The sequence below is a fragment of the Eubalaena glacialis genome, chromosome 15 (assembly GCF_028564815.1).
Source record: "Eubalaena glacialis isolate mEubGla1 chromosome 15, mEubGla1.1.hap2.+ XY, whole genome shotgun sequence".
Lineage (NCBI taxonomy): Eukaryota > Metazoa > Chordata > Mammalia > Artiodactyla > Balaenidae > Eubalaena > Eubalaena glacialis.
This window is the reverse complement of record NC_083730.1, coordinates 17,610,058-17,634,756: the sequence shown is the minus strand read 5'-3', so window position 1 is coordinate 17,634,756 and position 24,699 is coordinate 17,610,058. Positions and strand designations below refer to the sequence as shown.

General features: G+C 43.6%; 1 protein-coding gene across 2 annotated transcripts in view; it reads left to right on the top strand.

The window, feature by feature from the left end:
• The first annotated feature begins 12,927 nt into the window (after positions 1–12,927).
• Positions 12,928–24,699, top strand: part of NEDD4L (NEDD4 like E3 ubiquitin protein ligase) — a 336,292-nt gene continuing 324,520 nt past the window's right edge. For both annotated transcript variants that reach the window (XM_061170523.1, XM_061170522.1), the window contains exon 1: positions 12,928–13,277. In XM_061170523.1, coding sequence (XP_061026506.1) covers positions 13,230–13,277 — 48 coding nt within the window. In that variant the 5' untranslated portion in view covers positions 12,928–13,229. The remainder of the gene's footprint in view (positions 13,278–24,699) is intronic.

Here is a 24,699-nt window from a genome sequence, read left to right as displayed (position 1 = left end):
TATGATCTGTATCCCCTGCAAGAGAATGAAAGGTAGAGTGATTACATGATCCATATATTTAAGCAGGAGCCAGGAGTCTTGGATCTCAGTCTTCAATTTTTACCTAATCATTGGAACATTATTTGGCTAAAAAAAACCTCTTGAATAACCTTTTCGAACCAATTATTTATTTCAGAACAGTTTGATCACAAAAAAGAAATCTAGCATTTCCTTCCCTTTATTAAAAACTGTTGTCATGGAAATATTTTGGTTCCCTATGTCCTCCAGTAGCCTACATCTGAACAGGTCATAAACAAGCAGATTGACTGAGGTTCAGCAAAGTCTTTTATGATGGAAGTGAGGTTCCTAACGGGCCACATTACAGAACTTTTCCAAAGTCCATTTCCCAGGATAAGGAGATAATAAAAGAAATCTTCGAGGCTTGGCTGTGCTCTATAACCATGGTTTCTTATCCTAACTGGTTTAGCTCTCTCCCTCCTTCTACACCAGATACACTAAATCCATTGGTCTTTCCCATGCAGACGTCTTTTTTATTTTATTTCATTTTGATCGACTAATAAAAATGAAGATCTGTTTACTAGAAGTCCCATGGTGTCTCTTGGAGACTACTTACCCCAAACATTGGAAAGTGAAGATATTTTCCAAGCAGTTCAGGTTTGTTTTTTGCTTTTTAACCAAATGATTTCATTAACGGATACAGTCATTCATTTCATTCTGGCTAGGGAATCTGATCAGTACGTGATTTTATATTCAAAACAAAAACATCTTCCGTACTTACCTCAGTGTAGCAGTTAAGCATCACATTCTGTGAATTTGTTTAAACACAGTGGTGCAAGAGCAATCACAAAATTCAGCTCCGAGCAGGAATGTTTCATATCCTGAATGGGTAAGAAGAGGGAGATTGAAGGTGCTGTCTTAATTCATGCCTGAACCCATGACACCTACACGTTGTTTTATTTCATTCGGATATAGTGTTCCTCCTAGATCCTGAGCAATCTTTGTCATGTATCTTTTTGCGAAACCGCAGAAAATAAGAAATGAATTTTGTTTTGAGATATCCACAACCGTCCTGGAACTGGATGACACGGGGGTGGGGGTGGGGTAAGCGTGAAAAGTGCAAAATTGGCTTTTTAAAAAAATAAATTTATTTATTTAATTTTTGGTTGCTTTGGGTCCTCATTACGTGTGGGCTTTCTCTAGTTGCGGCGAGCGGGGGCTACTCTTTGTTACGGTGTGTGGACTTCTCATTGCGGTGGCTTCTCTTGTTGCGGAGCACGGGCTCTAGGCGCACGGGCTTCAGTAGTTGTGGCACGTGGGCTCAGTAGTTGTGGCTCATGGGCTCAGTAGTTGTGGCATGTGGGCTCAGTAGTTGTGGCTCGCGGGCTCTAGAGCACAGGCTCAGTAGTTGTGGCACACAGGCTTAGTGGCTCTGTGGCATATGGGATCTTCCCAGACCAGGGATCAAACCTGTGTCCCCTGCATTGGCAGGCGGATTCTTAACCACTGTGCCACCAGGGAAGTCCCCAAAATTGGCTTTTGAGACCATGAATCTAGGAAATGCATCAGACTGCTACCTATATCTTCACGCTTATTTGTGGGAAGAAACAATACACCTACCTCCAGGCACACATGTACATGTATGTACACAGAGCCGGTTCAGAGAGCCTGGAGCAAAACATGAAAAGGATTGTGTTTATGATCTAAGAGAAAGACCAGGATGGTTTGTGTAGACTTACAGCTTTCATAATAACATGATAAATCATTCATAAAATATCCTTTATAAAGCCAGAGCTGAAGGGCAAGAACAAATAGCTTATCACACTGGGTCAGATCACTGCCAACCAAGCCCATATCCTGATGGTGGCTTGAGGGGGCTGTATCGTGGGACACTGAAATTGCCCTCATGGTGTAAAATTCCAAAGGTTGATGGGTCCTAGTGAGACCCCCCAAAGGTTGTGGCTTTGCTGCGAGGATGGACAGTACGAGCCCTCCCTGAATCTGTTGTCCACTGACTTAACTAAACACTGTCTTGAATTCATTTTCCTTCTAAGGCTATATCACTTCTGGGGCCAAGCTTCACAAGCTTACTGTCCATGGTGTCAAGTCTAAAACCACCTCTGTTAAATTTCAGAGGGTATTCATCTGGGTGTTCCAGAATGTAATGAACAGACTGGGCCTGTTGGAAAGGATCCAGTGGGTTAAAGAGGGGAGGGAATGGGGTCCAGGCCCCCTTGGGATGACTGAACCATAACAGGAGTAGGTAGAAGTAGGATGCGGCTGTGGTTGAGGAGATGTTTCTAGGTGTGGTCATGGGAGGCCTTTTTGATGGTTTCTGTTTTCTTCTAGAACCAGGAATCAAAGTCATCCACTGAGAGTGAGGAAGTAGAAGGGGCATCGGGAATATGAGAGCACAGATGAGTTGGAGACTATGAATTCACAGTGGGCAGAAACTCTTGGGCTTCTTTATTTTCTTCAATGATTTTCAGCTACCCAGGTTCAGGCTCAGATAAAAGAGAAACAGCAGAAGACAGGGAAACACAATTGGGGAGTAACTGCAAGAGGAGTAACTGAAATGAGAGACTGGAATTTGTTAGACCAGGAGGGTGGTGACATGATTACCAAGAGGTCTCAGAATTAGAAGACAGCAGAGAGGATAATGGTCTTGATGATGACAAGGGACATGTGGGATTCTAAATTGGGGCGTGAGAGTCTGTGATCAGAGTCGGCATTTAAACCATTGATTCTGGAGATGGGAGCAATTTGGATGTTGACAAAGTCTAAGATGTAGAGAAGAGGAAAAGGCAATTGGAAATGAGGAGGTCAAGGGCCTGAGAAGCCGGGAGGTTGGATGGACATCTTTGCATCTGTTCACTATATCCCAAGAAAAGAGGTGGACGGAATAATCCACCTCGACGGAATCAGGCACCAAAGTCTTCACTCAGCATAGGTGTGTGTGGGGAGTGGGGGTCTGAGGAGACGGCAGCAACAAGGAGGAGGTAGGATGCCACAAGCCTCAAAGAAGTGCTTTACAGTTATTAAACTGAAACTTTAATGATAAACTGAAAAATATAATGGAATGTATTTTTAATGTGCTGCAGTTTTAACATAGGGTAGCCAATGCTATAAAATAACACAAGACTTCTGATTATTTTATAAAGAACTTGAGTTTACATGATTATGAGAAATTTCTGTTACTATAAGAGCATAGGAGCTTTGTTTGTTTTATATTAATTGGAGACGAGGCTTCATGGGGCAGATCCTGCGGACCATGCAGTGAGTGGCCATTAGCTAGCAGGGCTTACTGGAATTATCTATCAGAAGGTAACAAGGCCATTTCCCCAGGCTCTGTTTCACCCATGAGAAGGAGAAGATTCCTTCCCCGTGGTCCAAAGATACTCGGTTCTAGGAGAAAGGAAAAGAGAGGAAGAGAAATTGTTTTTGTCACATTCCCTAAGGGTAGTTAGTAAGAATGGTCTTAGAAATCTTCCTGCTGAAACAGGTGGGGAGGCTTCAGATAATCTGAAATTCTTCACCATCACAGCCTTCGGATGCCCAGAAATTTTGCTTCCACTTGGATGCTTTGCCAGTCTCTGTAAATGCTAAGAATGGGGAGGCAGCCAGTGTGTACAAGGCTTGCTGCTTGTCCCGAAGTGCTTCTCTGGTCACTAGCCTCCTTTCAATAAGTAACACCTGCCCTTTTCTTGCAGATCTCCATCACGGCTGGCCCCAGAGAATTCCAGAGGCATCCACGCTGCCTGGAGCAGAGGGAGAGTTCTCTGGGCGTGAAACATAACACCAAGAGCTGTTTTGTCCTAGCACAGGCGTGAGTCCTGGTGATCTTATTCCACTTTTACAGTTCAGAATCACCTTCTAAACTCCTGCTTTGTTTCCGGGTGACAGGCTTCAAATTCCCTGAAAAATCTAGTAGGTTAAGTGGAGAGACCAGAAGCAGACTATGGTGTGATCCAAACATGAATTCAGTAAATTGCCCTGAGTTCTTGGATATGAAGTTTTAAGAAATGCTTACAGCTGCTTCCATTTGATACCCCAGAGAAGAAGGCTCCCGATTATCTACTATCTTACATAGTTCACAGAAGTTTGAAATCTGGACAAACTTTGAGATTGTCTCTTCCCATCACCTCATTCTTAAAGGTCTGAACCTGTGTGGGCATCTCTTGTCCTTGTGTGTTCAATGGCCCCATTTCATTTGCGGTCCTTCCCTGCTCTCATGCCATATGGTCCTGGTAGCACTGTCAACTACTCTACTCTGTCCTCCCCTTCCCCATGCACTGGGGTGGGACAGTGACCCAGGCTGAACCTACCTTGGTTTGATAGAACAGCTTGGGCTGCAAGCAATCTTCTCATTTATTATACAGAAAGAACCAGGCTGTAGAATGAAGCCAAGTACACACAAGCAGAGCCAAGTGCCAGAGCCCCGATGATATTGTCTGTACTTCTGGATTCAGGCATGTTTTCCTATTTGCATCCAAATGGTAGCCCAGCATAAACATGGTTCTGCACTTTGCTTTCTTTGTCTTTTAGTTAAACAATATAACCTTGAGATACTCCATATCAGTATAGAGAGAGCATCCTCATTTATTTTTACAACTACCTAGTACTTCATGGTGTGGATGGATCAGTAATTGATTCAACCACTTCTCTATTGACGGACATCTGGGGTTATTTCCAACCTTCTGATATTTCAAATGCATGTCACTTCATATTTTCCCAATGTTGTTAGCCTTAGAAGTAGGATGACTGGATTAAAGTACCAGTGTAATTTTTGCCAGATATGGACACATTCTTCTCCACAGGGATTGTTTTGCATTCTTACCAGCAATATGGGAAAGTCTTGTTTCTCCACTATCTTGCTCACAGAGTATGTGGTCAAATCTTTGGTTTTTTTCCTTTCCAGTATTTTAATCCGGTTCTCTTAAGTTCTGCCCTCCTTGGCAAGGCAAAGCAGCTGCTCACCAACATCCACAGTATTGACTTGATAAGACTGGGGAACATTCAGTGGGGTTGTTCTGGAGATGCTAGTGAACAGAATCTAGAGTAGGTGGAAGAGTCATCTCTGTTGGGGATCAAGTTATGACATAATCAGTGACATTGAAAGAATAGCCCATAACACTGGAAGGACGTAGGGGTAGAGGTGGGGGGAGTGATCGCAGTGAGCAGTATGGGGGTTGCATTCGGAGGTGAGAGATGGGAAAAACTGTAGAGAACACTTAGGGTGTTTGTCCCCTGCTGTTAGCTGTGTGAGTTGGTTTGGTTTATCTCAAGTGCTAACTCATGGAGTGTGAAGCCACTAATAATTAAAGAGGATTGCTAGTGTGTGAAAATCTTTCTCTTTTCCAATCTTTTGGGAACTAAATCATCTCAATGCCCCCACCTCCACTTCATCCCTTCTCCAGCACATAAGTCAAAGCTATTTCAACATTGTTAGGGAAAGCTTCACAACCGTTCGCTGTTTACTAACTTTGCCTCAATCTTCCCATTTTTAATACAAATAATAAGAGTAGAGAAAGTCATTTTAGAAGCATACTTTCAAAATTTTATCAGTGGGGTAAAGGAGTTCTGAAAAGAAAGGACACATTTCGCCCTTTAAGTAGAGCGTTTTCAAGTCACTTAGATTATTATTTTTTTAAAAAAATCAATAAACTTGTCAAAACTGTTAATTAAAGCAGCTGTTTCAGAACTTCTATCACAGAGTCGAAGGACATAATTTATTGCTTCTTGCAAATGAAAATGCAATGTGAGGAGGAAAAAAAAAAATCATTCCCTTTCTACCAAAAAATTGGACTCAAATAATTGAGCATTTGTGGCATCCAGCAAAGTATAGACTGAAATTCACCACCACACTTCTTGTGGTTGGCCGAACAATGGGCTCCAAAAATATCTAGGTCCTAATCCCTGGAACCTGTGAATGTTACCTTATCTGGCAACAGGGTTTGCAGGTGTGATTAAATTAAGGATTTTGAGATGAGGAGATTATCCTGGATTGTCTGGGTGGGCCCTAAATGACCTCACAAGTGTCCTTATAAGAGGGCAGTGGGAGGGCTTCCCTGGTGGCGCAGTGGTTGAGAGTCTGCCTGCCAATGCAGGGGACACGGGTTCGAGCCCTGGTCTGGGAAGATCCCACATGCCGCAGAGCAACTGCGCCCGTGAGCCACAATTACTGAGCCTGCGCGTCTGGAGCCTGTGCTCCACAACAAAAGAGGCCGCGATAGTGAGAGGCCTGCGCACCGCGATGAAGAGTGGCCCCCACTTGCCACAACTAGAGAAAGCCCTCGCACAGAAACGAAGACCCAACACAGCCATAAATAAAAAAAAAAAAAAAAAAAGAGGGCAGTGGGAGATTTGACTACAGGAAGAGAAGCTGATATGATGACCTCAGTGAAGAGAGAGACAGATCTAAAGATAGAGGGAGGGGCCCTGAGCAGAGAAGTACAAGGAATGCAACTCTAGATGCCAATGGATTCTCCTCTGGAGCCTCCGGAGGGACCGCTAACAAGTTGATTTCAGCCCAGTGATGCTGCTTTCAGACTTCTGGCCTCCAGAATTGTAAGAGAATACATTTCTATTGTTTTAAGCCATCAAGTGTGTGGCGGTTTGTTACAGTGGCCATAGGAAACTAATTTATACACTTCCAAATTTCTAGGAAATAAGAATTTGGTGTTTGATTTTAAAGTTTACTAAGTAAGTTAATGGAGAGGAATAAGAATGTAAAGGCATTATTTAAAAGAACAAATATGACTGCCTATTTTAGGTAGAAGAACATAACTGCATTAAATTTCAAGTGCCTCACTTGTAAATAAGGTCAGTCTAGCTACCCTGAAGGGTCTCCCTGCTGTAAACTATCCCGACTTTTAAAATGTATTGTTAGCCTTATGTTAAGTAACAAATTAAGGCCCAGAGGTTTCATATACTAGTCAGCTTTGGCTTTGATAATGATAATGATGTGTAGCAAAAATCTCAAAACTTCAGTGGCTACAACAATAAATATCTATCTCTAGTTCACACTGCATGTTGGCAGCTGTAATTTGGGTGACCTTGCTCCAGGCTGCAGGTCAAGTTCAGGGCTGTTTCTTGTGTGTCCTTATGGTACCCAGGTTTAAGGAGTGACCCTCACCTGGGATGGAATGGTCTCATGGTGTAGGGCAGGAGCACAGAAGAGGTGTCGAAAACTTGCAAAGCCTCTGGGATCCCTGTTTTGAACTAGTCACACCGCTACTTCTGTTCATGTGCCATTGGACTAAGTAAGTTACACGGTCAAGTGCATTAGCATTGGGGCAGGAACATTTATTCCTCCTGGAGGTGAGGAAGTGTATATCTGCTGAACAGTTATAATGTGTTCCATACCCCTCCACCCTAAAAAAAGTTACCTGAAACCAAAGAATGATGCAGTAAGCAGCAAGTAAATGCTGTATCACCACTGCAATTAAGGGGAGACTAATTTGGGGGGCTAGTGACTGAACCTCAGGCTTCTATATGAAACCGAGGCTCCCAAATGGGGCTAAAGTGGTCCCAGGGTGGTAGCGTCCCCTTAGCAGAAACAAACACAAAGCCACTTTGGATTTCCAGAGACAAAGATTAACCAAATAAAATCACGACCAAATGAATTCACATTAAACATACGTGGAATGAAGTCTCAATGAGCAAGCGTCAGCAAAAACTAAGGAAGACATAGTCCAAACTTTTAGATATGACTTAGCAAAATATAAAATAATTAGTTATGAAATGTTTAATGAACTAAAATTTGGAAACACAAAATAAAAAACTATAAACGATGACGAGGCTGGGACTCCCCTGGCGGCACAATGGTTAAGACTCTGTGCTCCCAATGCAGGGAGCCTGGGTTTGATCCCTGGTCAGGGAACTAGATCCCACATGCATGCAGCAACTAACAGTTCGCATGCCACAACTAAGAAGCCCACAAACTGCAACTAAGGAGCCCGCCTGCTGCAACTAAGACCCGGCACAACCAAATAAATAAATAAATAAATAAATAAAATATTTCAAAAAAAGAAAGAATGACGAGGCTGATTTGAAAAAATTTCAGTAGAACTTTTGGACATGAAAAATTTGATCATTGAATAAAAAACTCAACTGATGGGTTAAACAGAAGATTAGACTCAATGAAATACTTATCAAAGTGGAAGAGAGATCTGAAGAAATCACTCAGAGTGCAGCATAGACAGACAAGGACATGCAGTATGTTAAAGAGGTTAAGAGATACCGACAACAGAATTAGAAGGTCTACATCTGAGTAACTGGAGTCCCAGAAGGACAGATATAGACAATGGAGAAAGGGCAATATTTGATGAGATGACAACTGAGCATTTTCCAGAAAGGATAAAAGATTTAAATCACAGTGCAAAGTATAATTAGACAGGATAAATAAAAAGAACATCACATATAGACAAATTATAGAAAATTTAGAACATCAAGAACAAAGAGCAGCTAAAGATAAAGCAGATGACCTACAAAGGAACAGTAATTAGACTAAAAGCTGCCCATTCATCATCAACAATGGAAGCCAGAAATCAGAAGAATAGCATCTGCAAAGCACTGAGAATGAGACAACCATTTACGCTGGGCAAGACTATTGAGTGGTTTTTCTTAAGGGTAGTTCCATTCCCCCAAAAACCCCCCAAATAAATTAATTTCAGACCTACACTTCAGAATGGTAGGGGTGGGTAAAATTAGTGACACTAGTCACATTAACAGCATTGATTTACATCCTTCTACATTCCACAACGGATTTCAGTCTGCTTCTAATACATAATTTTCACCATCTTGCATGAATGAGGGTAGACATTTTCAGATAAAAAGAAAATGAGTTTATCACCGATGGACTTTTACTAAAGGAATTTAAAAGGGTGTCCTTAAAGAAGAAAATGATCTCAAAGGAATGTCTAAGAAGCAACAAGGAATTCTTAGAAACAAAACCACAAAATATATTGGTAAAGCTAAAAAAATTGTATATAAAAATAAGATCTAATTTGGTGGTTTAAAAAAAGTACAGAACGAAATTGGACAGTAATACCATGGAAGGAGTTGATGATCAAAAAGAGTGTCTTAAGCTTCTTGTATTGTTCAGATGGGGGATTAAGATATTAACTTTTGATTTGTCAAGTAAGGTATGCATGTAAAATGTCCAAGGTAAACAGGAAAAGAACAGAAAGGCAGTGACTAACATCCCAAATATAATAAGAAAATAAAGAACAATAACAGCATAATTCAATAAAAAGATGCATGAAAAATAAGAAAAAAAACAGTAAAAATGTGAAAACAAATCAAACATTTCAGAAATATTAATAAATGATAAAAGTAAATAGCTAATATAGTCAGATAAAAGGCAGGTATTTTGTTAGATTGGAAAAAACTGGAATAATGTACCTATATCTCAGCTATTTTATTATTTTTAGGGTGCTAGAATGAATAGCACACAGGTGTTCAAAACGTGTTTCTTAAAAAGCCTAGCTATTTTTATACAAAATGATTAGCTATTTACAAGTCATTGTAAATTTTGCTACCCACATCTATATTTGTCAAAAGTTTGAGGTATGGTTTATTTGCCTGTATAATCATACACACCTTAAATCTGTGAGATTCCTCTATGTATCAATGAATGTCACTAAGTTCCAAGATGACACCGGGTTTTACAGGTACATGTCCATCTTCAAAATGTTTGCTTCATGAGCTTTCTTTTTCAAGAATACAAAATACCAAAAATTGAAAAGAAAAAAAAAATACAGTGTTATTTATATGAAACACGCAGATATGTGACACTGTGTGTTCTCTTTGGGCACTTCCCAGACTTAACATATACATAGCTTGCTAAGCCAACTCAATCATTTGTAGAGGCTTAGCATTAAAATGTTCCCTATTTGTGATCACCCATTGTACTTTAAAATTGTTCTTGCTAATTTTTCATTTCTGGTGATCCAAGTGAATAGCATTTACCAAGCACCCACAGTATGAAATCTAAGATGTTAAAGGCAGCCTCCAAAGGCAACAAAATGGAAGAAATTCCAGAGATGAATCTACAGGTTAGGTTCTGTATAATTGTTAAGTAGACGTGAAACTGATTGGAGGATGAAAGGACAGTTTTGCTTTGGATAACACTGCAGAAGAGTTTCTCTTAAAGTTTGTGCTCCCTGAACTACCCCCCTGCAAGAAATTGGACTAATCTGAGACTTCAGAGTGGTAGGGGGTGGGTAAAACTGCTCCCTGATACTAGTCACACCAAGTATATTTGTTTACATCCACAAAGGATTTGAGTATGTTTAAAACATGTAATTACCTCTAAACTGAAAAAAAAATGAAAAGATCAGGATCATGGAAAACGTAAAGAATATCAGTCTAAGCCAGAGATCCCTAGATTTTGCTGTGCATTAGAATCACCTGGGGAGCTTCTAAAACTTCTGATGCCCACATGGCACCCCGCAGCAATTAAATGAGAGTGTGTAGGAGGCGGGAGGTACAGAGCAGTGATTTTAAACATCCCCAGGTGTTCCTCTGTACAGCCAAGTTTGGGAACCACTGGCCAGGCCTGCCATTCTCAATCTTACAGGGACATTAGCATCACCTGGGAAGCTATTGAAACTACCATTGCCTGTGCTCCTATGAAAGTTCCATCGGTCCTGTGAACCAATGAAATCATATTCTCTTAGGCTGGCCACTGGGTGCCTGGTCATTTTAAAGCTCCCCAGATGATAACAATGTGTATCCAGGGGTGAGAACCACTGTACTGGGGGAAAGCTGGTACATAATTACACAGGGGATTGATTTTGTTGTTTATGGGGTTCTTTTATGACTTAGGGCCATAAAATGGGTCCTGAGTTTCCTGGTGGTCAAAGTTAATAGAAAAACAAAATTCGTTGAAATAATTCTTGTCATCCGTCATGGAAAAGCTTACCAGTTCCTTAGAAGAAAGCTTTTCCTCCTAGGTCTGAAATAAATGTCTTGTTTGAGTCTTCTTACAGGAAGCACTGAACGTTAAAGATCATGATTTTATAAACACCTCTACAATACATGACATAAGGCAAGTTTCATATTGTAGTTTCTCATAATCATCCCTTAGGGAAAGCCAAGGGCATGACCCCAGAGTGCAGGCAGGTGTAGACTGCCCTGGTGGGGTTGTTGGAGCAGAATCATGGCAACAGGACAGGGAGAGGAAGTAGGACACACTCCTACAGCTCCCAGATGATACAGCCTCACCCAAAGATAAAGTCCAGAACTGTGCCCCTCTAGGGCTGTAGGAAGGGTGTCCTGTGGAATTAGAAATTATAATTTTCTATTAGAAAAATTTTAAAAAGATTACCCTCCCTCCCATAATATAAACTGTACAGAACTTGACAAAGACCTGGCTAGCGAGGATAAAGATGCAAGGACTCCTATACTATGTAAGTCACAGGCACGGTGAAGAGCATATTAGAATTGGGGTGTGCGCCTGTGTGTGTGTGTGTTTGTAAATCTTTATGAAAAGAAAAATATTCTAGGCCTGAAAAGGTTGAAAAACTTTGGTCTGGACAGAATGTACAGAGAACTGTCTTTTGAACTGTGCCTCCCTAAAATGATTTTTTTCTCATTTGGGCTTTTGTGGCATCTAAATACTGTGGACTTAATGGCTCAAGATAAGTGGGGAAGGCTTCTGAGTACGGGGTTGACGCCAAGAGGCTTTGTCTTGAAAGAAAATCTTGAGTATGGCACACATTTAAGCCACAGTAATGTCGTAGGGAGGCAAAGGAGAGCTTACGTTAGAGGACGGGTGTTTCCCTTCTTTCGAAAACGATCTAGATGGGCACAAACAGATACATAGCAAAGTAGCTGCGGTTTGGATCACGTGAGTTCTGCTTTCTGAAACAACTAACTTGAATGAAAATCCTAAACGCACCCTGCGAATACCAAAGAGGGCACTTTGATGTTTTTTCAGAGGCAAATGCATGTTGTTTCTGTTTTCTTTTTGAACCCACAACTGTACTTAACATCTAAATCTAAGGAACGGCTTCCTGAAAAAGTCGAGTGACGAATTTCTTTCTAAACTAGTCTCTGGCGTTCCTATAAATCTGATGGATTAAATGAACTGCTTGCTAGAGAAACAGTAGCTGGGATGTGGGAAGAATCCTACCGTGGCTAATAGGACGTCTTAATGGTTTGCATATGCAGAGGATTACCTTAAACTTGAGTCTGAGATTTCACGTTGCGGCTCACAAAAGAGCTGCCTTTTATTCAAAGAACCACGCTGTTTTTGAGTGGGTGGCTGTGTACTCAGAGCGGGCGCTGTGTTGGTTTTGTTCCGTGTAAGGTTGACAAGGCAGTGGCGACTTGCGGCCACACCGCGGCAGCCTCTTCCCGGCTGGCGGCCGGGCCGGGCGGATCGGCTCGGCTCCGGGGAGCCGACAAAGCACCCAAGTTGGGCTTGCCAACAATTTAAAGGGGTCCAGAAACATCCATCTTCCCCCCTTTAACAATTACGGCGAGCTCAGGCGTCTTGGTGAAGAGACCTCGGGGAAGAGAAATGGACTTTCTTGTGGAAAATGCCTTCAGCGGCCCCAAATGCCCAGCCCGCCCGCTCCCCAAAGCGGAGGGAAAGCGGGAGCGGGAGGGGAGGGTGGGTCAGCTCCGAGGAGACCCCCTTCACAGCTGGAGTCTGCGGGAAGCCCACGGGGAGCCGCAGGGGAGCGAGGGGGTGGGGTGGGCGCTGGGACCGAACTCCACCACCCCCGCGCCCGCGGCCCGCCCCCCAGCCCGGCCTGTGATTGGCTTGGGGGGCGCGTGTGCCCGCCCCGGCGAGGCGGGGAGGATCCCCTCTGAGCGCGGGGCGGGAGGAGGTGGAGGAGGGGGCGGAGAGAGCGGGGGCCGAGAGGGAGCGAGCGTGGGGGCGGGCGAGCCGGGTTCCAGAGATCAGAGAGCAGGCTCGGAGAGGGGCGGAGAGCGGCGGGCGAGCTGGGAGGGAAGGAAAGCCCGGCGGGCGCTGCGCCGCCGCCGCCCGCTGCACTGCGCGCTCTCGGGACCGCCGGCCCGCAAGGCCCCGCAGCCTTCCGGGAGGAAGCGGCGCAGGCAGCGGCCGGGGCGCGCGCGCTCGGGCTCCCTCACCTGCCGGCGCCCGGCGGGACGCGCGCAGGGCCGGACGGCCCCGGAGGAGGAGGGAAGACCTGGCCGCCCGCGCCGCAGCCCAGCAGCCCGGGAGCGCGTCTGATCCCGCGCGGGGGGCCGGCTCCATGGCGACCGGGCTTGGGGAGCCGGTCTACGGACTTTCGGAAGACGAGGTGAGCGGCGCCCCCTTCCCGACGGGACTCCCCGGGAGGTTCCTTTCCGGCGGCGGCAGGGAGTGGGGACTGGGACGACCCCTTGGGTGCGCGTCCCCCGCGCCTGCAGGGGGACCCCAAAGGCGGGAGCGTCCGGGAGCGGGGTCCCGGTGGGGTGCTCGCTTCTTCCGCCCTGCGCCCCTCCCCCTCGGCCCTGCGCATTGTTTGTAAATAAAGCGGCGCGACGCCCAGCGAGCCTGGGGTTCACTCGCCGCTCCCCGCCTTTGGGTGGAAGGAGGGCGCGTGCGCTTCTCAGCCCGCGTGTTCCTTTTCTCCAAGCCGCGTCTCCTGGGGCTGTGGGGCAACTTTCCGCCTTTCACCCCTGCAGCCTGGCAGTCCATGACGTGTGTCACGTCTGGGTCGCGGCTGGAGACCCGCGCCGCGTGGGGGAGCCCGGGGCCGCGGCAAAACCTGGATTGTCTCCCCCTGGAACTTTCTAATGATGGTGTCAGCAAGTGTTCTGATGCGTGTGTGCTTGTTACGGTGGGAGAGAGTGAAACGTTCTGAGCTGTGCGTGTCCGACCCTCTGTCTTGCAGAGTCTAAAGCCAGGAGTGTGGATTTCGGGGTCTTTTTGGTGGGGGGAGGAGATCTAGGATGGGGGCAGGTGCTGCTGGAAACTTGGGGGAAGCTTGCAGCCCTGCCATTTTTTTTTTTCCTCTCTGGGATCCAGCACCTCCGGGGTGGGTGGAGAGAGGAAAGCTCAATTGATCCTTTTTATTGATGAAGCGAATTAAGTAAGCCACGCCCCCGAGGCTGTCGGTTCGCCTGGAAAGGGCTTTGTTTTTACCCTCACTCTCTCCTCGCGGGTTCCCACTCTCCCGTTTTGAGAAGATCCTGCTACATCACTGCTTAGACCTCTCCCGACCAGCCACGCTGGGCTCTTATTAGTGTGGTGCTCTGCCAAAAGGGGGGTGGGCTGCTGTCGCTGACGCGGCGTGACGGGCAGGCTGGATGGAGCAGGTAGGAGGGGTTTACCATCTGGCGGGGCGCGCGTTCAGGTCTGGCTCCCCTTTCGAGAGGTGAATTTACAACCCAAGAGGCATTACTCAGCGGGGAGGTATTTCCTATCCTGGTTGTGCATTTCATGATAAGTTAATGCCTGGAAATTCAAGGATTTCTGGGTTTCTCTTTCTTCATCTCCTTTCTTTTCTGAGATCCCCTCTTTCTGTGGTGATAGGGGTGGGGTTAATAGAGAGACACGACCACGTTATGGCTTCTCTCCCACCCTGGTAGTGTGTGTGTGTGTATGTGTGTGTGCGTGTGTGCGCGCGCGCGCTCCGTAAGTGTGTAATGGAATAGGTGTCTTAGGGTGGAGAAAGTGTTGTGGGTATGTTTTTTTCCCCCCCGTTAGTGGTGCTAGGTAAAGCTTGCTGTGGTATTTATTTTATCAAAGAATGATTGCAATGCAAATAATGTGATTGGCGTTTCCGATCATTTTGCCATGCTGGGCTCTTGTAAAATATTTCCCCCCCTTTTGTGCACTTACGTGAGGATGGGTGAAAAGTAACATTGTTTCACTTACCCAGGGGGATCTCCTCTCCCTGTTTTCTCTTTGAGGAGCTTTCCCTTTCATTCTCTACTTCTCCATTTAATTAGTAGCGGTAGAGGGCAGGCAGTGAGCTTTTAGAAAGGTGGTGAGATACACATTCCCAAACAAAGGGGCATGAAGACAGCTGCCTTTCATCTTAGGTCTTTTTAAAAAATGACATGATTATTCTTAAAAATCCCCGGAAAAAAGAATTCTTAAAGAGCGTTTTGGGAAATGCAGCTGGATAAATGAATCACATGCATGTCAGTGTAGTTTCTGCTTTGTCTGCATTTACAGCTAGTGTCAGAATCTACCCAGAGCGCATCTTACCACTTTTGTCTAGGTGAGTTAATACTGGTGATCTTAATTGGTGTCTAGGGCGAAAGTGAAGGATGGAATGTAAACAGAATCAGGGTGTGTGAGTGTGTGTGTTTGTGTATGACTGGGTTCCCTCCTGTATGTTGCTGGAGGGGTATTTAGGGCTGTATAGGGAATACCAAGAGGTGATGAGGACATTATATTGATTGAGTGGTGGCCATGTTGGTGGTACTATTTAGTTCCACACACTATTCCAAAGGACAGGTCACATCTGTCTTCCCTTTTCAGCTTGTCCTACCAGTGGTGAGGAAAAAAAAAAGGCAGGGCTGTTTTGATGACTTCACATTTTTATGGTATTTGTTTTTTATGGGAGGTTTCATGCTGTCAGGTTGCCCTTCGGAAGATCAGGGATTGCCTTCGTGGAATATTAACAAGAAATTGTTGAATTTGAACAGCTTGTTTTGTCTTCCTGAATTAGTCTGTGTAAGAAAACAAATGGAAGATTTTAACAGGCTCTTAAAGTAGATGCCTGATGAAACAAACAGCAGGGTTGTTTTCCCAAGGCGTTCACTTCAGCTCATACAGTTGGTGTGCTGTAGATCATCACAAACAAAGATATTTTGATTGCTGTGTGGAAGAGTCACCTTATAAACCTCTTAGCTAAATAGGCAGTCGTACCTAGCAAATTTCATAAAAGTTTGTATTTTCATTGGAGGTTGGTGGAAAGCATTATTGTGTGTTTAGCATGCACTTAGTTGTATCCCGTCACAGAAAGACTCTTTAGCTCCTAAGTACTGCTGGTGATGAAGCATTGCATTAACCCAGAAAATTGCGGGATGCCAAGACAGAGGGCATTGTTCCTAGGTCTGTCCAGCTTGTCAAATGAAAGAGATTAAATGTGGACTTTGCTTGTGTGAGTGCATGTGCTGTTTATTTTTTATTGTGCCTTTCTGGCTGGGGTTCCTCTGGTGAATTATAGTTCATATTCACCCGGATTCAAATTAAGTCCATTTAGGTAATCAAATTTGAAATTGCTATCAGACGAAGGGCTTTTGGTATTGGAGGGATTAGCAAATTAACCAAATTTCTGATTCAGGGCCCAGGATCAGATTTGATTTGGAATCAGAACAGTTTGGACTAGTTTCTGCATTTGGCTTAGTTCCTTGGTGGTTTTTTGTTTTTGTTTATTTTTTGGCAAGCTGCAGCACATTTTGGCATAGTTTACTCGTGAATGTTGCTGTTAACCTTCTGAAATCTTTTATTACAGCATCTCAGAAAGGTATCCTTTATTTACAAGATTTTCTGGTGAGTGAAAGTTCGATAACTTTTTCCTTAGATATGGCATTTACATTTTTTGGTGCTTAGAATGAGACAAATGGCATAGAGATGAAGGCCGGGCTGACGTGGGATGGTACTTTGACACCCTCCCTTTTTATTTTATGCAAATAAGGATAGTTGGCTAACGTTTCATATGTTTTCTCTACACCTGGCACTGTGTTAAGCCTTTATGCACTTACTGTCTCATTTAATTCTTGTAAGAACCCAGTGAGGTATGCTATGATTTACAGATAAGGAGTGGAGGCTCAGAGAGGTTAAGTGACCTGCATAAGGACCCAGAGCGAGTTAAGTTGTAGAGCCAGGATTTGAACCCAGTTCTGTTGATTCCACAACCCTAGTTTTTAACATGCTCCCTCTCTTCCAAGTACTTGAAAAGTCTTCATAACTAAGTTATTCAGGATAATGTAAGAGATAAATGTCAGGGGTTGTAAACTGATGGCTTCTGGCCACAATTGACCAGGGACCCTGCTTAGTATTGTCTCCATAGTGTTTTAAATCTTGGGAATTTTCATGGAAAATGGTAAAAATCTGACTTCATTGGGGCCACATTCTCACCTGGCAAGTTAATGGGTCTGAGTTGTGGCCCTTGAGATGCGGCAGCTGTGCTACAGTTGCCACGGTCTCTTCTTCTCCCTATAGTCTTAGGAGTCTTCTTGCTCATTTGCATATAATTACCCGCTTCGTAACAAACATTTAAGGTTAACCTTTGGCATATAGTATTTTCTTTACTCCAAGATGCTGTCAATTTTAAGATGCACCACTGTTTTATCGACCACTAAGAAAAGAAAAGCTGTCAAGCTGTGATAATACTGTTGATTTCATGAAGCATCATTATTTCAGAGATGTTAAAATATGAAAACAAGGATGTGTTAGAATTCATTAATTACTCTAATTGGAAGCCTGGGATAACCCTGGGTCATCAGTTTCAAACACCACACCCCATCAGTCAGTAATTTTTTTTTTTTTTTTTTGACTGTGTCGTGTCTTCGTTGCTCTCTGTGGGCTTTCTCTAGTTGCGGTGAGCAGGGTCTACTCTTCCTTGCGCTGCGCGGGCTTCTCATTTCAGTGGCTTCTCTTGTTGCGGAGCACGGACTCTAGGTGTGTGGGCTTCAGGAGTTGTGGCACATGGGCTCAGTAGTTGTGGCTCACAGGCTCTAGAGTGCAGGCTCAGTAGTTGTGGCGCACGGGCTCAGTTGCTCCGAGGCATATTCCCAAACCAGGGATCGAACCCCATCTGCAGGTTCTTAACAACTGCGCTACCAGGAAAGTCCAGTCAATAATTTAAAGTCAACTGCTGGTCAGATTTCTGCTCTTCTGTCTCAGAGAAAAGGGCTAGAATAAGGGAAATGCTCTTAAGTGGACATCAGCAGAGAAGAAACAGGGAACCTAGCTGCTGGGCCACCTGATTAGCCACATGTGAGTAATTGAGAATAGTCGTTAATTTATAGAATGTGGTCCATGTGTGTTTTCTAGAGATTACTTGAGAAACCCTGCAGGCCATCTTTGCAGCTGTGCAAAAAATGGTCACAAGATTGCTTTCAGAAATTACAGTTTGGGTATTGTTTGGATCTGAAGGAGGATGCTGAGAGGCCACTTCTCAGAGGAACATAAGCCTTGTCCCTTCATTCCAGCTCCAAGTGCCTGCCTGAGTCAGGCCTATCCCTGCTGGTCGGTGAGCTCTCTACCCAGGACACGGGCTACCCCAGTTACATCTGTGTCATTACTGCTAACATTTGAGAAACAGACCCTAAAAGGGCCTAGGTTTTATGGTGACATTTGAAAGCAGTTTCTAAAATCGGCCATTTTAATGTATTGTTTTAAATTCTCCTCTCTGTTGGTTTTTCTTTGCTTCAAGGAGTCTATGGAATTTGCAAGAAATTGACATTCTAATGTATAGTCTGCTGAATTTTATAGTCAGAATGTTTATTTGAATTATGTCATCACTGAAAAGTAGTTTCCTTAAGGAATACAATTTTTTGGTCAAAGGCATGAGGAGAGTGGCAAATGGGACTCCTCAGATACTGCAAGTTCTTTTCCATGCGGAATGCAATTTAATTTTAATTTTATTTTTAAATTTTATTACATTTTATTTTTTTTGGCCTCACCATGAGGCTTGAGGGATCTTAGTTTCCCAACCAAGGATTGAACCCATGCCCCCTTCTGTGGAAGTGCAGAGTCCTAACCACTGGACCACCAGGGAAGTCCCCAGAACGCAATTTAAAGGGAAGTGATTGAATGGGGCCTGGGCACCTGTCTCTTCAATGCAGCGAGTGCCCACATCACCAGGAAACTTCCTTGGAAAGCTGTTTGGGAATTGTGGGAGCATCCATATGCTTGGTATACATTCAGGAGAAATATGAATAATCTCAAGGAAGAAACCCCTGACGTTAAGAATGGTTTTGGAATGTGACATCATCACGGCAATACTTCAGAATTCCTGCTACGTTGCTTCTGCACGCACCCCAAAGGGAAGAAACTGTATGTTCATTGATAATTCATAACCTTTCTGTATTGTGCAGTTATTTATATAATACCATAAAAACATGGTCGTATGTGACTGGTGGAAGAAACAAATGAATTTCTCTGTGATAGATTGAGATCATATTAAATTTTTAATTTTGAGTTAAGAAGACGTTTAAACAGGTTTTATTGCTGCTCTTGAATTTTGGGTCCTAGACAAGTAGCAGCAATCAAAAGAGACCCTGACTGGAGTTTTTAAGCATTTTGATGTGGTAGGTCTTTGAATAAGTGTTTCTGTCCTACTGATAGATTTGGGAATTGGTAATAAACCTGACTACATAGTGATCTTCTGACAATCCATGTAAAAGAGGATTAAAATAATAAACGAGTCATATGATGATGATAAGTATTAAGATCGTAGGATTAAGGAAGAGCATGAGAAGTGTGACAGGGTTACTTTCTGTTTTTATATTGTTTCTCTTCCAGGTCACAGTGTAAACAAATATATTTCATTTTCCGACTATAGGTGGCAACGTTTGTACTGTTTCTGTTTAATGATGTTACTGTTGGCTTGGGAGTTGCTTGTTGGTGGAATATAGAAATGGGAGGATAATTTAGAGATGAGGATAAAGAAACTAGATTTAGAAAATAATATTCTATTAACTGAAAAAAAAGTCAATTCTTTACTAAAAGCACTTAAAGTGATATTTCTCATTGTGGGCAGTATCAGGAATCATCTGTTTTCCACGTTTTTCAGGGTTCCTCTTATCCAGAACATATTAAAATTTGGGGGAGGGACAGGCATTTGGATTTGGGGGAAAAAGCCCCCATAACATACAAACACACAGGAAAGGTCCTTTGAGAACCACTGTCACATCCTTTCTTCTTGGGTGCATAGGGACTTCTGAATAATTCTACTCGTGTTGTACAGAGTGTTTCATGATTGCTGTCATTGACTTTGAGAGAAACAATCATCGCTACTCCCGGGTATTGGATTGCTGGAGATGTTCTTGGTTCCTGAGGCAACACCGCGGAGCGGCTCAGGTTCCGGCAGAGAGAAAAGCAGTGCTTAGAGATCTGGGACACTTATTTCATGAAAATATAAGATCTCCTTACAGTCATAATGTTTTATTCTGAACCCGTGTGGCCTGAATGCTGACTATACTGTAATGGCTTTAGGTGAGAAGAGCTGTATTACATAAGCACGTCCCAGGTAATGAGCCTAAATTTGACGCTTTGGTCGACTTTTTGTCCCTGAGTTCAGAGTCCCGTATTGATTCAGAACTGGCCAAGTTTAATGGTGAGGCTATCAGATTCCCTTGCTGTCATCAAATGCACTGTTTGGTGACTTCTTGGCAGGCAAGCATCCACTGAGAGATTTTGTATTCTTTTTATGCTGCTTATGCACCAGGAAAAAAGGGCCATTCAAAAATGACTTTTCTTTTAGTGTAAAATGCTACGATGTGAAAGCCATCCTGTGAAGATGCCCCTTGGCGGGGTTTGTAGGGATGGTGGCCCCATGCAGGGGATGAACACACCCAGGGAATAGCTGGTTAGGGTGGTGGCCCATCACCCGGGACTTGTCGGGGCTTCCCAGATAATGCTGAAGTGAAATTTTGATGGATCACTTGAGTGGCTTAGGTCACCTCCGTGGCCACCTCTGTCTTCCAGATGGAGACAGTGTGTTCCATCTGTGTGACTAGGTCCCTCCGGACTGAGGGAGCAGACCCGGGTGGGGACCCTGTGGAACAGCCACAAGGGCCTCAGCTGTGCCTCTTGTGATTCTTTTTTTTTTTTTTTTTGTGCCTCTGATTCTTGGTCTTGCCTTTGTTAATACAGTTTTCATATTTTAATTATATTTCCCATTTTCAGCCTTATTCAAGGCCCGGCTCTTCCTGGTCTCCTCAGGCGCAGTTCTGGATCACGTTTCGTGTCTTTTAGAGCACTTTGTAAAGCTGGACTTGCCCTTGTGGGTTGTCATAGTAGCGAGGCCGCTGCAGCGAGAAAGATGGACAGTGCATTCCCACCTGGCTGGAGGTCACACAGAGCTGCCCCAGTTGAGCATCTGTTTTAATGTTTTAAACTTCAAAGTTAAACAGGTTTTTGGCGATCTGTGTGACTTAAAGTTTTTAATGTACATATTGGCCACCGCATTAGGTGTCACCAATGTGGGGACTCCAGGGAAGACAGGCTTGGGTCCCAGGTAATGGAGCAGACGACGAAGATCCTCTCTACTAACTTTTCCTGTTGTTTAACTGAAGATGTTTGTATCGAAAGGGTTAGTTTTTATTTACATGTACTAAGTTTTGTTTTTTAGTGCTGGAAGTCACTTTGGTCTGGTTTTCCCAGAAAATGAAAGCAAGCCGATGCTACTTAGAGACTTATTTTGCTTCATAAGCACTCAATATTAACTATTCATGAGAAAAAGTGGGTGGATGTGTATCCCGCTCAATTAGAAGCTCTACATACTTCTGACTCTCCCAGCTACTTTCAGCTCTTGAAGAATGGGTATCTGTTAAATATCCTGTGCTTTCTTTTCTAAGTCTCCATTTTTTTCCTCTCTCAGTTAATCAGTGGTTTATCTTTGGGTGTCATCAGAGTGCTAACTTCATCTTCATCTTCATTGGCAATTTGGTAAGGAAAGGGGAAGGAGTGTGGGGTTTAAAAAAAAGCAAAACCGAGCATGTTTGCTTCCTTCTATCCTTTCTTTTCATTCCTTTTGTGCTTTGTATACTGTGTGTGATGATTAGGAAGCAGCTGTAATTAACAGTAAGTTGGTTTTTAAACTTGGAACTGGCTGTATTTCCTCCTCGCCTGTTAACTCCTGAGGATAAATGAACGTGGTTCTTGAATTAAGCTGTAACTAGAGTGAGCTGAACTCTGTTGATTTTGAGTTCCAGAGTATGTTTTTGCTGATAACTGAGAAGTGGGTATGGGCTGCACTGCCTGCCTGAGGAATAGAGGTCTTAATTGTCAGTGCATGTTATTAGTGAAAGAGAACATTTTTTTTTTTTTTAAATGGTATTTCTTCAGGTTTATTGAGATATAATTGACATATAACACTGTATAAGCTTAAGGTCTACAACATGCTGATTTTTTAAATATATTTTTTAACATCTTTATTGGAGTATAATTGCTTTACAATGGTGTGTTAGTTTTTGCTGTATCACAAAGTGAATCAGCTATACGTGTACATATATCCCCATATCCCCTCCTTCTTGCGTCTCCCTCCCACCCTCCCTATCCCACCCCTCTAGGTGGTCACAAAGCACCGAGCTGATCTTCCTGTGTGATGCGGCTGCTTCCCACTAGCTAGCTATTTTACATTTGGTAGTGTATATATGTCCATGCCACTCTCAGTGAAAGAGAACATTTAAGCTGGAACTAAGAGCTTTTCCTCCTTTGCTGGGAGAAGTGAGATGGAGAAGGGTATTTATTGTGCAACCACAGGGGTGGGAGAGGGGGTGGGGAGATGTTGAAGAATATTTAATAACATGGAGATGACAGGAATATAATAGTAAGTGGGAAAAGTAGGTTACAAAACCCTGGGTGTGCTGTTTCTCCAAAACAGTAGAATCCTATTGTGGTTAAAAGTGTTTATGCATAGGAAAAATAGCCAGCAATATAACCCATGATGTTAATGGCAGTTATCTTGAAGCAAAGGGATTACGGTACTTTTTCTTGTCTTTTTTGCTTGCTTAATGTTTTCTGTATTTCTACAACAAACTTTTTTTTTTTCTTAACATAAGAATAAGTCTGAAAATGAGGTAGAAAGAAACCTCCCAAATGCATGTACTTCAGGCTTTGGGTAAAAATTAGAGCACTTGTTCCGTCCAGATATTATAGTGTTTGTTCAGTTGAGCACATTTTATCCACGCCCTGCTTTGTGCTTTGTATCTGAGGACATCAAGGTCATTGCATTGCCACTTGTGCCTTTGAGTAGCGTCCCAAGGTGGTAAGTGGAGGGGAGAGGTAAAAGGTTGCTTATTTTTTCAGAAAAAGTGGCTGGTAAATCCGATCTTTTTTTCACCAGCAGCTTGCAAACTAGCTGTTTCATTTTCTCCACTGTAGACACGTATGATTTGTATTTTCATCCTTCAGGGCACTACAGGTGCATTAAAGTCATTTAAATCTTTAGTAGTGTTCTGACTTTTTCGTGTGTGTACTATGAAAATTGTGGCCTGTGATCAAACTCAAATTTGTTTCTCTGTATTTTGTTTTCTTGGGTTTTGAGTGAGAGGTCTTGTCGTTACCTAATTGCAGCATTGAGTAGCGTTTAGATATCAAGGTGATAACTATGAATAGCTATAGTCATAGGGACACATAACAGAGTGGCTGGAAGCTCTTCTTTGTTTTGCCTTCAAGCTAAGTAACGTCCCTTAAGTAACGTCCCTCAAGTGTCAGTGTTTCCCAGGGTATGTTTCATGGTGGTTCCTTCCTGAACGGAAGGACAGAGTTGGAAAATACTATGTTACATCTAACCTGGGACATGGCTCTATCCCCCTTCCATCAGCCTTTTAGTGTTTCTGAAATAAGGATGCATCTTACAGTTGATAAGTGTGTTTAATGTGGTGGTAGGTTCCTTGCACACTCATCTCCTCCGTATCCTCCATCCTCCCCAAAGTTACAGCTTACAGGTGATGGTATCTTAGAATTGTGGCACTTGAGTTGGCCAATCTCAACTTGTGTGTTATGGTAGATTCTTGATAGTTGTCATGGCGACTCCAACCTCATCTCTCTTGTTCAATTATGATTTGTCTATTAAGAAGTACCCACCTGGACCGTAGGACAAGTGCCAGCTCAATATCATCGAGGAATCAAGTTCGTTTTTCACGCCTCCGCTATCTACAGCCTGGCCCTGTTCAGAGGCCTTATTGGTCTGAGGGTGGCTGCCAGTGGCAGTTAGAGCTTTATTTTCTTTTCCTCCTTGCAGAGGAAAGATAATCGCTTCCTGTGGCTTTCCGCTTAAGATAAAGGAAATCTCATTCCCATAATCACCCAGGAAATCTCTCGTTGTGTCTCACTGGCCCACAGAAGCTTAGATCTGCTCATCCCTCAACCAGCCAGTGGGAAAGAGGGGGTGGAATTACCTTTATTGCCTTACTGTTTCAGCCCATAGTGCACCTGTTGGATAATTCACCCACCTTCAGAAATGTCCATGACTTCATGAAATCACATGCTCCCTTTTCCCAGGGAGGCAACCCAAATATTCATTTAAGTATTACAGGGATCTCTGGGTGATACACTGTCACTTCTCTTCCACCTGAAAGAAGGTTTTTTTTTTTTTGGTCTGGTGACTGTGGCTTAACTGGTTATGTTCCCCCCAAACCATCCAGCCTCCAGTGGTGAAGAAGGAACAGGTTATTACAATAAACCTCCCATGTGGAGAGGGAGAAGATAGGGAAGCTCAGGGTATGGTTGCTGGTGGAACAGGAGTAATAAGGAGTTCTTGCCTTGGTCAGCCAGTCCGGCAGCTTCCGGCACTGCTGCATTATGTCCAGTGTGAGGATCCTCCTTGGTCCTTGTCTTCTACAGCCGTACCTGGATGGATGGGAACTGGCAAAGCGCCTCCTCTTGGGTCCTGCTTGGTGTGAGTTTGGGACTTCAGGGTGGTTTGTCTGGGAGTTGAGCAGCCATAGGCTGGCATCATCTGAGCTGAATACGTGGCAGTATTGCTCCCGTGAAAACTTAGGTTCCGGGTTTTTTTGCTTCCAGTCAATTCCGTGGGCTGGTAGTGA